Source organism: Bradysia coprophila, unplaced genomic scaffold (genome assembly GCF_014529535.1).
Source record: "Bradysia coprophila strain Holo2 unplaced genomic scaffold, BU_Bcop_v1 contig_151, whole genome shotgun sequence".
Lineage (NCBI taxonomy): Eukaryota > Metazoa > Arthropoda > Insecta > Diptera > Sciaridae > Bradysia > Bradysia coprophila.
In genome coordinates this window covers 7,773,340-7,788,181 of record NW_023503423.1, presented here as the reverse complement: position 1 = coordinate 7,788,181, position 14,842 = coordinate 7,773,340, and the positions used below count along the sequence as shown (strand labels likewise).

Genomic DNA, 14,842 nt, shown 5'->3' with positions numbered 1-14,842 from the left:
TTACGCAAAATTGAATTTCACAGCCAATTAATTGAAATTAGCTGATCTAGTTTTCCAAACCATTCGCCAATTTTTTTTTTCAGAAAAAATTTTAACCAACAGAATTTTGACTGAAAAATTTTCAACAAAAAATTCTGCGTCGCATGTGGCAGATTAAATGTTCTCGTAGGTTTGTCCGTGAGCATCTGCCACTTTGCGACGCAGAATTTTTTGTTGAAAATCGAAAATTTGACGAAAATCGAAAATTTGATGAAAATCGACAATTTGACGTAAATCGAAAATTTGACGAAAATTGAAAATTTGACGAAATTTGAAAATTTGACGAAATTTGAAAATTTGACGAAATTTGAAAATTTGACGAAATTTGAAAAATTGACGAAATTTGAAAATTTGACGAAATTCGAAAATTTCACGAAAATCGAAAATTTGACGAAAATCGAAAATTTGACGAAAATCGAAAATTTGACGAAATTTAACGAAAATCGAAAATTTGACGAAATTCGAAAATTTGACGAAGAAAGTAATTCTCTATCTGCCACCATTCAAGAAATATCTCCAAAACCCCAATTGACCCACCCATTTCCAACTTTTGACATTTTTCGCAAATGCCCTTCTTTTCTACTCGTAAAACTCTGAGACTTTGCCGAAGAAAGTAAATCTCTATCTCTCATAAGCCAAAAAATATTAGTCCTTTCATCCTACGCTCGAGAAGCTCAAAATTTGATCACTCTGACCACTCTAGCTCAACCAAATCTGCACCAATTTTTCTAATTATTTTTTTGTTCGATTCGTGTGGCGAATACCTTGATGGGTCACACGCCCCTGCAGGTTTCAATACAGCTGAGCTACAGCTGAAAACGCGTTCCCGACCCTCGAAAACCACACTCAGAAACCACTTCGAGGCCAATAAAACAAAATTCTGGTTTTTCCTGGGGTAGTGGCGTATCACATTTTCATTTTTATGCCCACCCTGAGGTTCCTGCAAAATTTCATGGAGATTGGCTGACTAGTTTCCGAGATCGACCGTCGATAGATAGACAGATAGACAGATAGACAGATAGACAGATAGACAGATAGAAACATACAGAGTAAGTTGAAAGATTTTGATTGTTTGGAAAACGTTAAGTTGGTGCATTTTCTATCAAAATGACCAACTTCAAAACGATGTATCTCCGGTAATTTTAAAGCTACATAGTCGAGTGATAGCTCGTTTTGCTCGTATTTGAAGCGCGAATAGAATAGAATAGGATTTGTGGTGATACAGGCCAAAGGAAAGAAACTTAAATTCTCGCCTATATATAGTTGCCGCGTCTCAAAAAATTTTCTTCGTTCTTTTTTTGGAAGTTAGACTGAGTCAAGTCCTCCGCTATCGCTCCGGACATGATAAATCTTTCTGGTGATATAGCCTTTTACGAGAAAACTCTGAATTTGTTCCGATTTTCGTGAACTATTGCGTTTTCTCGTAGGAAGTTCCATCCACGGCCTATTTTAGAGAATTAATATTCCCTGAATTCCTTAAAATTCCCGAAAATTCACAAATTTTATTTGTTTGTAAATCTTAAGAATGATCATTCAAAATTGTTTGATGACTTACACTGGTTTTTCTAGTCGAAAACAGCTAGGCCTTACAAATTTTGGAAATCGAAGGTTTTCATAAAATGAACAACAACGAATCAATACTAGAGTGGTCGGAATTGCTCAAATGAAGAAACAATTTAAACTTTATTGCGAACAGATTTCGTTTTCATATCAAAAGCATCAATGGGGCTGTGACAGACCATTCATTGATAATAACCAAGTTAACAACAATTCGCCAAGCGGCAGGACACTATAATATGTGTTTTACAGAATGTATCAAAATGTAAGAGATTATGAAAAAAAAAACTCTGTTACACAGCTAAAGCTCAAATGTAACAGATTTTTTTAATATTTCTAATAGAACAAGAATAAATTGTCATAAAATTACTATTGTCAGCGCTCTATTTTATTGTGTAACAACTACACTGTAATGACATTTCATGGATAAACTACCAGAGGGAAGTTATCTAACTAGTACATAGAGTGCAAAGAATGAAGTACTAAAAAAAATTGCGGCGTCTCTACAGGTTAATCGAGGTTTCCTTAAAAGAAACACAACTGTGTAATTATTAGCTTGTTTGAACTAACCAACAATTAACGAATTTACTGTAGATAGAGCAGGTAGACTAAGTGTTTGCCTAAACTATTTCTCGGCACCGTAATTAATAACAGAGGACTAGCTGGTTCTAAGTCCTAAGTGGTTAGGAATCTGGGGGAGACATCAGTCTGAAATTAGTACTTTTAAACAGTGTCGAGATCGGAAAATAGTGGGGATGTACATAGAAGATTTCAATCTGAAAAGTATGTTGGACAATGAACAGCCGGTAACAATAAATTTGTGATCACTAGCGAACAAACAGATAGCTAGAACAGGAACACATCTCATAGAGCGTGAAACAAGAGTAATTAAAAAGTATTTCCGCTTCATCATCTCGCATATCTAAAGTTAGAAAAATTAAACAAAATTTTCCATTTAACAAAGTTCATTTAATTCGTACGAGGGCCCACAAATTTTTGAAAATCATTTGAATTCGGTAGCAAACATGTTACATCGACGGATTATTATGCAGGATAATAATAATGAACAGTTGTCGTCGTCGTTGTGGTTGTTGTAGTTGGTGCCTCTGAAGTTACGAAAAACAAAATTTTGTAAAGTTGAAACAATATGTCAGCATCGGAGTTACAGCCCTGGCCGAAGTTTTGCTGCATACTTCCCTGAAAAGAGATGAATTTGCATTTTATTCTCAGTTAATTAATTTTTGTCGACTCAGTGACAAAAATTAATTATTTCGTTGGCTTTATTTAGAAAAACGTTGTATGTAACTTGGTGATAAATGATTTTCCACGAGGGATTGTAGTCCGATTGTCAACCACTCTCTCGGCAAAATAAAAATCTCCAAACAAGGACGCAACGTACTTTTTCAGGCACACGAAATAACTATATTATTCCTAGTGAAGAAGCATTCATCTTATATAACTCATGTTCGAAAACTGGTAAATAGTAGTATAAACCTCGGTATACAAATTATTTTATTCGATGTGTATTATGGCACGGCACACACACCTCGAGCCGATTTTGCACTCGATTTCACAAATAACCTTTGCGGTTACTGTGACTTGTCGACTTTAGGCACCCTGGAAATCAGTAAAGGAGTCGAGGAATACCTCCAAATAAATTTCTAAAAATAAAAAATCAAATTTTAGATTTTTTAAATTTTATTTTTGGGGGTAACCCTCGACTCCTATACTACTTTCCAGGGTGTTTAAAGTTCCAGCGTGCGCAATATTCTGCAATGTGTCAAGCTGCACATAATGTTTTTCTCAATAAAGTCAACGAAAGTTTAACGTTTTGTCAGTCGGTGGTGTGAATAACTATTTTGTAAATAGGAAATGACTTACGTGCACGAAAATACCAAGCACGACCAATAATATTGCGTGGAGTTTCATTTTACTGAATGATACATTTTCGTATCAAACTTTTCCTTTTATACTTGGGTTGGGTTTTGTATGGCGTCATTTGTTCAAACAAAAAATTTAATTCGGGCTATTCACATCATCATCATGTATGGTAATTTTTTCATTCGATAGCGTACTTTAAAAAGTAAATATTTTGCAATTTTAATTGTTACAAAATGGAGAAGACTTTGCCAATAAAGAATAATTGGTAAGAGCGCTGGATGTCTTCCATTGAATTGAAGGTGAAAAGTTTGAACAAGAATTAATGAAGGCCACAGCATAGCGTTTAATTTCGTAATGTTCAGCTAAATTTGGCAAACTTAAATAGATATTAAAAACACATTTTATTACGAAATTATTCTATGAATATTATGCAAATTTCACCACCTTATTTCAATACAAAGATTGACATAAAAGATGTTTGGAAGATTTGGTAAAATATCCAACCAAATTATTGATAATATTCTCTTGACTGGAAGTCAGGGCCTTACACCAGAAAATACAAAAACCCAAAAGAGAATGATATATTGCTGTCCCTTTTAAGCAGGAAAACGTGCAAGGCTAGATGAAAATTAAATTTTTGCTTGATGTGCCCAAAATATTTGAACCATGGACCTCTTTGCCTATATAAAGCAAGCGTTCTACGAACCAGACCACGCCACGGGACGCGTCTGAACAAAAATTTGATTCCCAATTTAAAACCGTTTTTTACAACCAAGTTATATCATACCCATGTAGGAGACGATGAATCATCGTCTGTCCTGTTTTTGGTTGACGAAAAGATATCTTGAGTAATTCTCAACCAATTTCGAAGATTTTTTTGTAATTTTTTGTATCAGCGACCAAACCGTTGCATTCATCGACAAGTGTTTGAACTCGGAATTTGATCTGATCAGGTGCTTGTTACTCGCTAAATTTTTTTCTTATGTTTTTTTTTGTTAATTTTCCTTCGCCTTGATGATTTTTGTTTTTCTCTATTTTAAATTTTCTTTTTTTTTTAACTTAACGTTAATGTCCTGATATGAAGAGTAAATATGGCTTATCTGAGGCTAAGGATCTGGAACACGATCACAAACGCTGCCATTTTTTCTGACATATATTTGTAGATGTTTATCAAACTAGGCATGTCCTGAAATTACTTGACCTCAGCTTTTCAACGAACCCACCTACATCCAGATAGACCTGCTACCAGCAACTAATGGTGGCTAGCTAAAGTTACACTGATCATTATGAATAGTAATTTTAATTATGAAATGAGAAGACGTTTTAAACGCTATAAATATACATCCAGGACGAAATGGGTTCGATTTCGGTAGGTGGTTTTTTAAAATATCTCAAAACTTTCTTTAAAAAATTGGATACCCGACAACAACCTGAATCACCAAATTTATATAAGTTTTCGTTTTGTTTATACAACTGACGCTTTGCTGCGCAATAATTTATTATTCATCAATGGAAATTGTATATAAGGAAAACCATTTTGTGAAAAAATATCATTCAGCAAAATGAAGTTTATCGTTATTCTAGCTGTGCTCTGCTTTTGCGTACAAGTAAGACTTTTAACAAGAAAAAAACCTTCTTAGAAACGCCTTATCTCATACGTGCTTTATGATATAGGGAAGCCTACAACAGTGCTTCGGACAGAATTACTGCCAAGGAAGTAGTGGTTTCGGCAACATACAGGGTGGTGGTGGATGTGGCAGCAGTACCAACCCTGAAATTCTAATTACACTTTACAAAATTTTGTTTCACTTAACTACTACGACAACTACGACCACAACCACAACTACTACAACGACAGCAGCACCAGCCAAGTAAAAATAAGGAAAAGTTTCGGCTTTTGTGAAATGAGTTTAATAAATTTGTTGGCAGTAAAAGTACGTAGTCATTTTAGCTCTTTTCCTTCAAAGCTTAATACGAAGTTTCATCTTTCTGAGAAAAATATGTTCGTGTTAATCAAGGATCTGAACAGTTGATCTACAAAAAACAAAAATGAAAGTTGAACTTTTAAATGCATCATTTGGACATTACAATGTGATGTAAAGAGACGGCGTTGAATGAAATCAATAGTAGGCATTGCTTAGTACATTATGTACGCTTCAACAATACGTTCGGAGTAATCATGTACTTGTGTGACTCTATTAGAATGGCTGTAGTCGCTGTTTGTCGGTGAGAAAAGTTTTGGTGTCGCGTGTGGGAAGATTGTATTATATTACGTATCTGTTGTGGACGGTATATTTTAGGTAGTTTCGCGAGTTGTTGTGACCCGAACGAAGTGCCTAAAATAAACCGCCCGCAACACATGCATATACAACTTTTCATGCTGAGGGCGTAAATTACGAGAAAAATTCCGAGATTTATGCCTAATGCATATAAAAGACATTAAATGGATGCATGGAAAGGTGATGATTAGGGGAAAAGGATCTTTTTCCACTGTGTGCTTACTTCTTGTCACTGCGACTGAATCAAGTAAATTTATTGATAAAAATGGAAATGTATGTTGATAAATGATGAAATTAAACCTTATGTTTGCATAATAGTTATTTGGCAACCAGGCGCGATAATAGGTTCTTTTGTCACTAGATGTGAAGTTATGAATCAAGCGAAGTGAGTGGGATATTTCTCAAGTAAATCATAGAATTCTAGCTTTACAAGTAATCGCTCGCCGTCATAGTTCATACATAGATTTAGTGTTGCGTCGCGTTAGTTCGATAATAATCCACACAGTTTTGTTAAAAATCAGCGTTTTTAAAAGCAGTTTTTAACTTTCGGTTTGGAGATGTGCGAGCAAAGGTTATCAGAATTTTTAACGGTAAAACTTATTTATTTACAAGAAAATGGGAAAAACTAACATCATAGCATCTGATGCTATGCTAACATGTATTTTCCGAGTAGGAGCAGTTAGAAGTCCACTTAATTATCATTACGATGAATGATGGATGTGATACGATGAATTACTCAGATGTCAATAAAATTCGGGTTGTCTAAATCTTATTTCACAAAGTCCAATCCAAACCGATCGATTATTCTTGTGCTGTAATTTATTTTGAAGTCTTGTACCTACGCTACGGTTTGCTTTGTAGTGTGATTACTCCACTCGCCGTCAGCTCGTTCCGCAAAGCTCACACTTGCCAAACGAAAAAACATACAAGCAAGGACGTAAGACAGAGTACCACGACAGAGTAAAGTTAACCAGGCAGGACGCTGATTTGACAAGGGACCTGAATAATCTAGTAGCCCAATATTTTTTGCGAACAAAATTTTTCAATTTATGTCAGTGTTCATTTGAGTTCATTTTCATACAGTGTATTAGGTCCCTTATTTGACGTTTCGAAAATGAACCGCTCCTCCCTGGTTTATTTTACTCTGCCGTGAATATACAATAATCAAATTTTTAGTTTCACAAAGTTTATTTAGTTCATACAGAGCCAACAAAATTCTATAAAGAAAATCATTTAAATTCTGTGGCAAGCACGTTATAGAGATGATGATTATGGGACTGGATAATAATAATAATATGGAGTTGTTGTCGTCGTTGTTGTTGTTGTAGTTGGTGCCTGCGACGTTACGAAAAACAAAATTTTGTAAAGTTGAAATAATATGTCAGCATCGGAATTGCAGCCACCTCCAATTCGTAAACTATCAAAGCTATCAAAGCCCTGACCGAAGTTTTGCTGAATACTTCCCTGGAGAGATATCAATAATCGTTTTATTCTCAGGTGAATTTTTCTGGCAATAAATAGTTATTTATGCCACTGATTGATGAATGCACTTTTTATCACTAGTGACAAGAGCATTTCAATTATAACTGTTTGTCATTAGTAATGATCATCAAAATGCCAACGAAATTATGGAAAAGTGATTTCGCAACACAATTGCATAAAACGTTCTATGCAACACGTTGCAAAAGTATTAGCACAGAGTCACATGCAACGCTTTTCTCAACAAAGAAATGTAACAAAAGTTTTACCTTTTGTCGCTGAGTTGAGAAAATAAATAGAAAATGACTTACGTGTACGAAAATACCAAGCACGACCAATAATATTGCGTGGAGTTTCATCTTACTGAATGATACTTTTTCGTGTCAAAATTTTCCTTTTATACTTAACTTGGCTTTGAGTGTAGCGTCATTTGTTCAAACAAGAAATAAAAATAAAAATTTAATTCTGATTATTTACATTATCCATCATGTATGGTAATTTTTTCATTCGATACGTAACTTGACAATCAAATATATTTTTCTAGAAAAAGAATTCTTTTTTATTAGGTGTAAAAATGAAGGCGACTCCTATAACGAATGGTTGGTCGAACAAGAATTAAATTCTACGAGTTAGCAGATTAAATAAACTCTCCAATGGTTTCGTATTAAACGCTATTGATGTATTGGTAATTTTCGTTTTTGAAAAGGGGTGAATCCAATAAAGCTGAACGTCTTGGGGAGAGTAATTCGAAGTGTGGACTGTAGGAATGGTTTTTTAAAATAACAGGTTCTGAATGGATTCGATTTTGACTAAATTTTGTATGTGTAAAATCAATAGATAAATAAATGAATTTATATTTCACATTTCCTTGCTTATGCTTGCAGCTGCTATGGTTCTACTGATACAGCACCACAAATTGTGTATTTTCACATATTCAACGCCATATGACAAAAATATAATTTACAAAAAATTGAAGTTTATAAGTGGAAGGGGACCTGTGCAATGTAAACCTTGCTATTTTATAAGATATCCCATTATTATCATTAATTTACTGTTAATAGCGTTGTCGGTTGTAGTGTGTGATTCAAATTTAAGTGGTTATTTAAATGGAGCATGATGGGCAAAACAACCCCATTTACTAACTAGTTAGCAAAATAGCTATGAGTATGTCGACATAATACACATCGTGGGTCTAATAATGTACTGTGCACCGAGATTCAAACAAAGATTTGTACAACAGAGCTGTAAAAAGTTTGCAAATTTTGCACATTACAGTGAGTAATTCTCTAAAATGTTTGATTTCAGTATATTTAGCTAATCCTTCTGTCACATCTTTTGACAGCTTTTTACGTTTTAGTACGTTCTCTCTCCCAGTAGCAAAAACCCAATCCCAGCAAAAAAAGAAACTATATCGAATGCCGCAAATGCATTTAAAAACGAACATTCGGTGAAATACTTTTTTATCACACCAAATGTTTATCATTTTATACAAATATGTTTATCTTTATAATAAATCAACATCAGTGATGTGCATGTAATTTAAACAAAGCAAAATCAATTGTTTATGTGTTACATTTACATTATGGAAGAGAAATGTCCCATTCTTTTTCCAAATTTGTGTACTCAAGCGAAAGAAATTGTCATTTATTTGCGTTAAATGAATTTTACTAAACAATTCGACGTTATTATCATCTTATTGACATTGAAACTATATAAAAAATAGTAGCTTCCAATCTAGGTACTTTTACTCATCGTGATACGAGATAACAAATTATTTTCCGTGTATTGTACATACCAACTTTCCTGTAAGACAAATCTTACGGTGTTTGTACTTGTCTTCTTTTGCTATGCATAAAAAATGCATATAGATCGTCGACATATTTTGTGATCGGCAACTTTGTCAGTTTTTCCTTTTACATTTTCGAGTTTTTTTTTAATGTTAAAATTACAACCATAAGATACATTTTGAAATGTTGCATTGAATGCAAATAGAATTACTTCGAATTACATGGATTACTTCGGGGGACATTTTTGAGATCTCGTAAACAAAATAAAAGTTGACAAATTAATTTGTCGTCGATTTTATGCATTTTTTATGCGTGGCAAAAGAAGACAGTAACATACAACGTAATATTTGTGTTACATAAAAGTTGGTCGCACAACTATAAACACCAAAATCGTTTTGTGAGCATTCTAGACAATTAAAATTTGGATTGAAATGAAAAATATTTTTTTTATAGTTTCAATGTCAATAAAATGATATAACGTCGAATTGTTTAGTAAAATTCATTTAGCGCAAATAGACGACCATTTCTTTCGTTTCAGCACACATGTCGTCGATTTGTGTGCATTTTTTGTGCATATAAAAAAAGACAAGTAAATTGAATACCGCAAATACATTTAAAAAGGAACATTCGGTGAAATACTTTTTAGCAATTCAATTGTTTATTTGAATCATTTTATTAATTGAATACACAGAGAAAAAATTCGGATTTAATGTTTAATCTACGGAAAGATTACGAATATTTTAAATATTTCGAAAGATTTCGTTTCAATCTTTTTTCAAAGATTACAAAAATTAAATCTTTCGATAGATTGAGTTTCGGTTTAAAATGTCTAAAATTGATAGTAGCAATTAGAAGTGAAGATTTTGCCACGAAAATGTTTTGTTTTTGTTAAAAGTTCATTGTCCTGGTATCTAGAGTTTATGATTAGAAGCTACTGCCATGTGTAATTTTTAGTCATCTGTTAGCGATGCAAAAGTAAAAACCACAGCATCCAAATGTTTCAGATTTTTTTTTTTTGCTTTTCTTAAAGGATATTGATTTTCGAGTAAAGAAAATCGGTGAAAAAGTAAATAATTCTTCCATGCAAACTGGTCTGTTATACTTCTTAATCAATGGTACAATTAAATATGGGTGAAAAATATCGTTATTATAATATTTTCCATACGCTTATGGTACTTTTCAATAGTTTTGCCAGGCTCAACTTCCTTATCGTTGCTCATACAGATTTATGAAGTATGATAATAGTTTATTAAATAATTGGTAAAATGAAAAAAAATGTTGCCTTCGATTAGGATTTGAACTCGTCTACTATGATGGTTACCTCAGTTGGTACAAATTTTTCGTTCAGAAGATTAATTTTTTAATCTTTGAAAGAGTAAAATCTCCGTAACAACGGTGCGAAAATAAATCTTGCTAAGATTACGAACCCAATAGCTCAGTGGTAAAGTACAGGACTGGAGATACGGAGGTACCGAGGTGAACGAGTTCAAATCCTGATCAAATTAAGTAAAAAAAAAAACATTTAATTTCAACTAAACAAATATTTCCAATTTCAGAATAAATAAAACAATTAAATCTGACTCAATATTTCAAATAAATGTTGGAAAAAATTTTTTAATTTCAAAATAATAAAATTGAAATCCCTTTGAAGATTTCGATCTAATCCATCGACAGATTATTTTCGAAAGATTAAATGCAAGTAATCTTTCGAAGATTTGCAGGCAAAAATGCTAATTAATCGATAGTTAAAATTCAGTTTAGGGCAAAAAGTCTGTTTAAGAAATATTTAGAATGAATGAAACTAATATTTAGTCAAATTAAAGCAAAATCGTCCAATATAATTTCTGTAGGGATAAGCTCGCGGAAGCTTATTTTATATTTTCCATTACGTATAAGGAAAATTAAGTTCGCCCGAATGTAAGAGGAAAATGACTAAACTGAAATTGGTCTCCGCGGAGGCTTATTTTTACAAGGTTTTTGTTGATTTGTTCTTTATTTCATGCGGCATGCGGGTGAATTTTTATGCGTACATTTCAGAGACTTTCGGATTTGTAGACAAAAATGCTCGTTAAATCGAGAGTCACTTTAGGGCAAAAATTCTGTTTAGGGAACTTATTTTTAGTCGAATTATCTACGAGTAATTATACCTAGAGGGAGGCAGCCATCACAGCCCACACACCTTTTTATATTTTTTTGAGAAGGAATTTGTAGTTGGAAACATTTAAAATTCCCCATTTGATATAATAGTTATTTGTTAACCAAGGAAAAAAAATGGAAATTTCATTTCGACTGTGTTTTCTTTGTGGCCAGAGCGTAGCGAATTTTTCACCCGAGAAAATGAAATTTCCTACTTTTTCCCCGAGGTCGACACATAATTTTTCACAAGGCATCCGGAGGTTCACCGGAGGTGAGAAAATGACTATTGTCTCTCCCATCGAAATCAAATGGTATTATATCTGAAGTTATCTCGTACGCGTACATTTTCTTTTTGATTTCACAAAGTTGCCGATCACAAAAATATGCCGTCGATTCATATGCATTTTTTATGCATAGAAAAATAAGACATAACAGGAACAAGCAATTTGTCTTACAAGAAAGTTGGTAGCATAACAATAAACACCAAAATGGTTTTGTGAGCTGGGCTGTTTATAGACGGTACATTCCCTGCGAGAAAATTGTTTAGTTAAAATTCAGCGAGTTTTACTATTTTCAGAAAAAAGCGTCCTTCGAAAATTGAATTGTAGTTATGTAGTACGAAACATTGTAATTTTAGAGATTACCCGGATGATCCACAAAGTCTACCTTTCTCACTTGCTTGCAGCACATATCAAGATTGCCTGTCTTTTTTTCTATGCACAAATTATGCATGCAAAGCGACGACGATTATTGTCGTCTTTGTTGATTTGTTCTATGCGGCATGCGGGTGAATTTTTATGCGTACATTTCAGAGACTTTTCGGATTTGTAGACAAAAATGCTCGTTAAATCGAGAGTTAACATTCAGTTTAGGGCAAAAATTGTGTTTAGGGAACAGAATGAAACTTTTTTTTAGTCAAATTGTAGAAAAATCGTCCGCTGTAGGAATGAGCTAACGGAAGTTAGATTTATATTTTCCATTATGTATAAGGAGAATTAAGTTGGCTCGAAGACAAATAATGTATTTCATGTTTTGTAAAAGGAAAATGACAAAACAGAAATTGGCTTTCGCCGGGGCTAATTCTTACAAGGTTCTCGAGGAACATTTTCTGTAACATTTTCTGTTGAACGGAACCTGCCTGTACTAGCAATGTAGTTCAGTGAGAAAAGTCGAATTCATCCGTGTACAGAATCTCTGAATTTTCCAGAGATTGTTTGAGAAGAAATTCGTAACTTTTTAAATTCCCCAGTTGATATAATAGTTATTTCAGAAATTTTGTTTGAAAATGATTCCAACTTATTTATTTGTGGGAATTCAATCCCGTATGATTGCTAACAAATATCATCGCCCGTAGGCATATACGATGACAAAGAGTTTTACTTATAATAATTCCTAACCGGTGGCGCTATTAACGTTATTGACCCGGAGAATGGCCTGAACCCTTCAGTGAGGAAAAGAAAAGCAAGATATTATACAAAATTGAATTGTTTCCCACGATTGTTTCGTTTGCTCAGCTGTTGATATCGCATACAGGTCATTGAACTAAGCCAATTGATCAGCTGTGAGGTGGTGATTGACATTCGTATTCATAATCATAACAAAGGACATCGGTTGACCAGTTTCCACTCGAAACACTTGTTTTGACGCCGCGTTCTCTTTGATTCAACTAAAATTGTGCTCGATAAATTTGTCCTAAACGGATTGAAATTTAAAGGACCTTGTTGGATAAACCATAACCAGATCGACCAGAAAAATGAAATTCTCAGCGAGAACCCATTTGAAGTGATGAGTTTGGTTTTTGCTTGACTAGTGTGTGACGAATATTTATTTCATAAATGGAGCACTAGTTGATGGGAATCGTTTGGTGATAAAGGAAGGAAGCGTTCGGTGGAGTAAACCAACGGCCAAGTCCTGTAATTCGACACCAATACTGCAACGTTGGATGATTCAGTTGTTTATTAAAGCGATGAACCAACACAAAAATTTAACTGAAACTCGATCAAAGCTAAGTGTTTGTTGATATTTTATCTACATTTGTCAACTTCCTTTTACTTAATCCTAGGTTTGCAAGTGGGCCAAGTTAGGGACTAATAGCGACCCCAAACATGGGTACTGGAACAACCATGTTCGTGGGTTGTTTCAAACGATTCGGTCATCAAACTGTATCGGATGACCATGATATGGATGTGACTCGAAAATTTGTATGACTTCATGAAACGCTCCGGAATTTTTGTGATGATACGGTCAGTGAGTTTGTTTTTCTTTTTGTTGTTGAATGGCTGACTGGATTGTATTTATTGGTTTTTGGTTGATCCGATATGACCTAATTGTCCTTATAACGTAGCTATTGTTGTCGATATAATTATTGTTGCCGGATGGAGTTTAATCCAATAATTTGGTGTTGGTCTTCCCGACCCCAAGTACGTTCATCAGCTCTACAACCGAATTTCTTTTGATTGGCCACCAACTCATCAAGGATTTGTTGAACAATTTTCCAATAATTTCCAAACGGTAACGCCCATTCTATGATTTCGAAAAAAAATTGTCACGTTCGGACCAAATTTGAAATACGTTGAATTAAACGCAACGCCTTTAAATGGAAAATCTTCGATTCTGCTTGCTGCTAACGGTTGATTGATTCAAATACGACGTAAGGGTTTCGTCCGATTGTAGGTGCGGTAGACTTTCGCTAATTGATGCTGCTGCTTGTTGAATTCTGGCGAGTTTGCCAGAACAGTGCCATTACATTTTCTTTTTGTTGTTCGATGACCCTCACTACCTCGCTTATTTGAATTGATTGATTGGAACTTTGTGCTTCCAGAAGGTCGAAGTATGAATATGTCAGCACAACGAAGCATCGAAAATACTGAAAGCTACGTCATACTTTTCCGATACAGTTTCTTCATGTTTGATTTGAAAACTAAAATCTGTTGACTCCATCATCGTTGTATTAGCATCGTAAATTTTGTCCCATAAAGTCGTGACGACCTTGAGTTTTCTATCGAGAAGTATCTTTGTAATTTCATCGACCTTCAATTCCTCGTAGAATTCCTCCAAATCTTTGATATTCTGTTCATGTATCTCCAATAATCTTTGCATTTTAATATTTTCTATTCATTTCCAGATATTCAAACACAGAACGTTGATCAATTTGCTCATGATGACGAGGTCAACTCTACGACCGTTTAATTATGAATTTAATAGATTCCAATGTACGGTTGATTTTAATAAAATTGTTGAATTAGTTGCTGACTTCGTTGTTCCTCTTCACCAAATTAGGGAACCCTTGGCCAGATGAACTTACGTTAATGACCGTCGATCCACAGAAAAATGTTATGCTGGCAAAGACTGTTCTCGTACTGTGTATAGTATGTGTGGCGACTTTCTTTTGTTCGTCGCAATTCGTTTACTGATGATGGTTGCACTTTATGTGATTTTATTAAAAAATTAATCTTGTGCGGCCGTTTAATATGCTGTTGCCGATTATTTGATTTTATTACAATTATTTGTGGCCGTTAATTTTTCAGTAGCCGTTTCTTTAATTTCTCGGTTTTTTGTCTGTTTGGCCGGAACTTTTCACTGTCGGCGTTTTAACTTTGTTTAGCCGATAGTTTTATGTAATTTTATTTTAAATTGTTTGGTGTAATTGATCGATATTTAATAAATTTTTAAATGGCCTTCCTT

The 14,842-nt window shown here is 34.0% G+C and overlaps 1 protein-coding gene and 1 long non-coding RNA gene across 6 annotated transcripts in view; one reads left to right on the top strand and one right to left on the bottom strand.

Annotated features, from left to right (window-relative positions):
• Positions 1-14,842, top strand: part of LOC119074789 (keratin-associated protein 21-1-like) — a 65,271-nt gene that overhangs the window by 4,477 nt on the left and 45,952 nt on the right. For 2 of the 4 annotated variants that reach the window (XM_037181071.1, XM_037181069.1), the window contains one exon: positions 5,212-5,414. The exons of the other annotated variants lie outside the window; for them this stretch is intronic. In XM_037181071.1, the coding sequence (XP_037036966.1) occupies positions 5,212-5,352 (141 nt within the window). In that variant the 3' untranslated portion in view covers positions 5,353-5,414. Of the gene's footprint in view, positions 1-5,211; positions 5,415-14,842 lie in introns of those variants that run through there. 4 annotated transcript variants of the gene reach the window in all.
• On the bottom strand, positions 2,609-7,755 carry LOC119074793. 2 transcript variants are annotated; one of them, XR_005087251.1, is made up of 2 exons: positions 7,547-7,679; positions 2,609-2,793 (listed from the first exon to the last, which is right to left on the bottom strand). It is a non-coding gene; the product is annotated as an uncharacterized LOC119074793 (long non-coding RNA). The 2 variants fall into 2 exon arrangements; XR_005087250.1 differs by lacking the exon at positions 2,609-2,793 and adding an exon at positions 6,923-7,220 and having other exon boundaries at positions 7,547-7,755.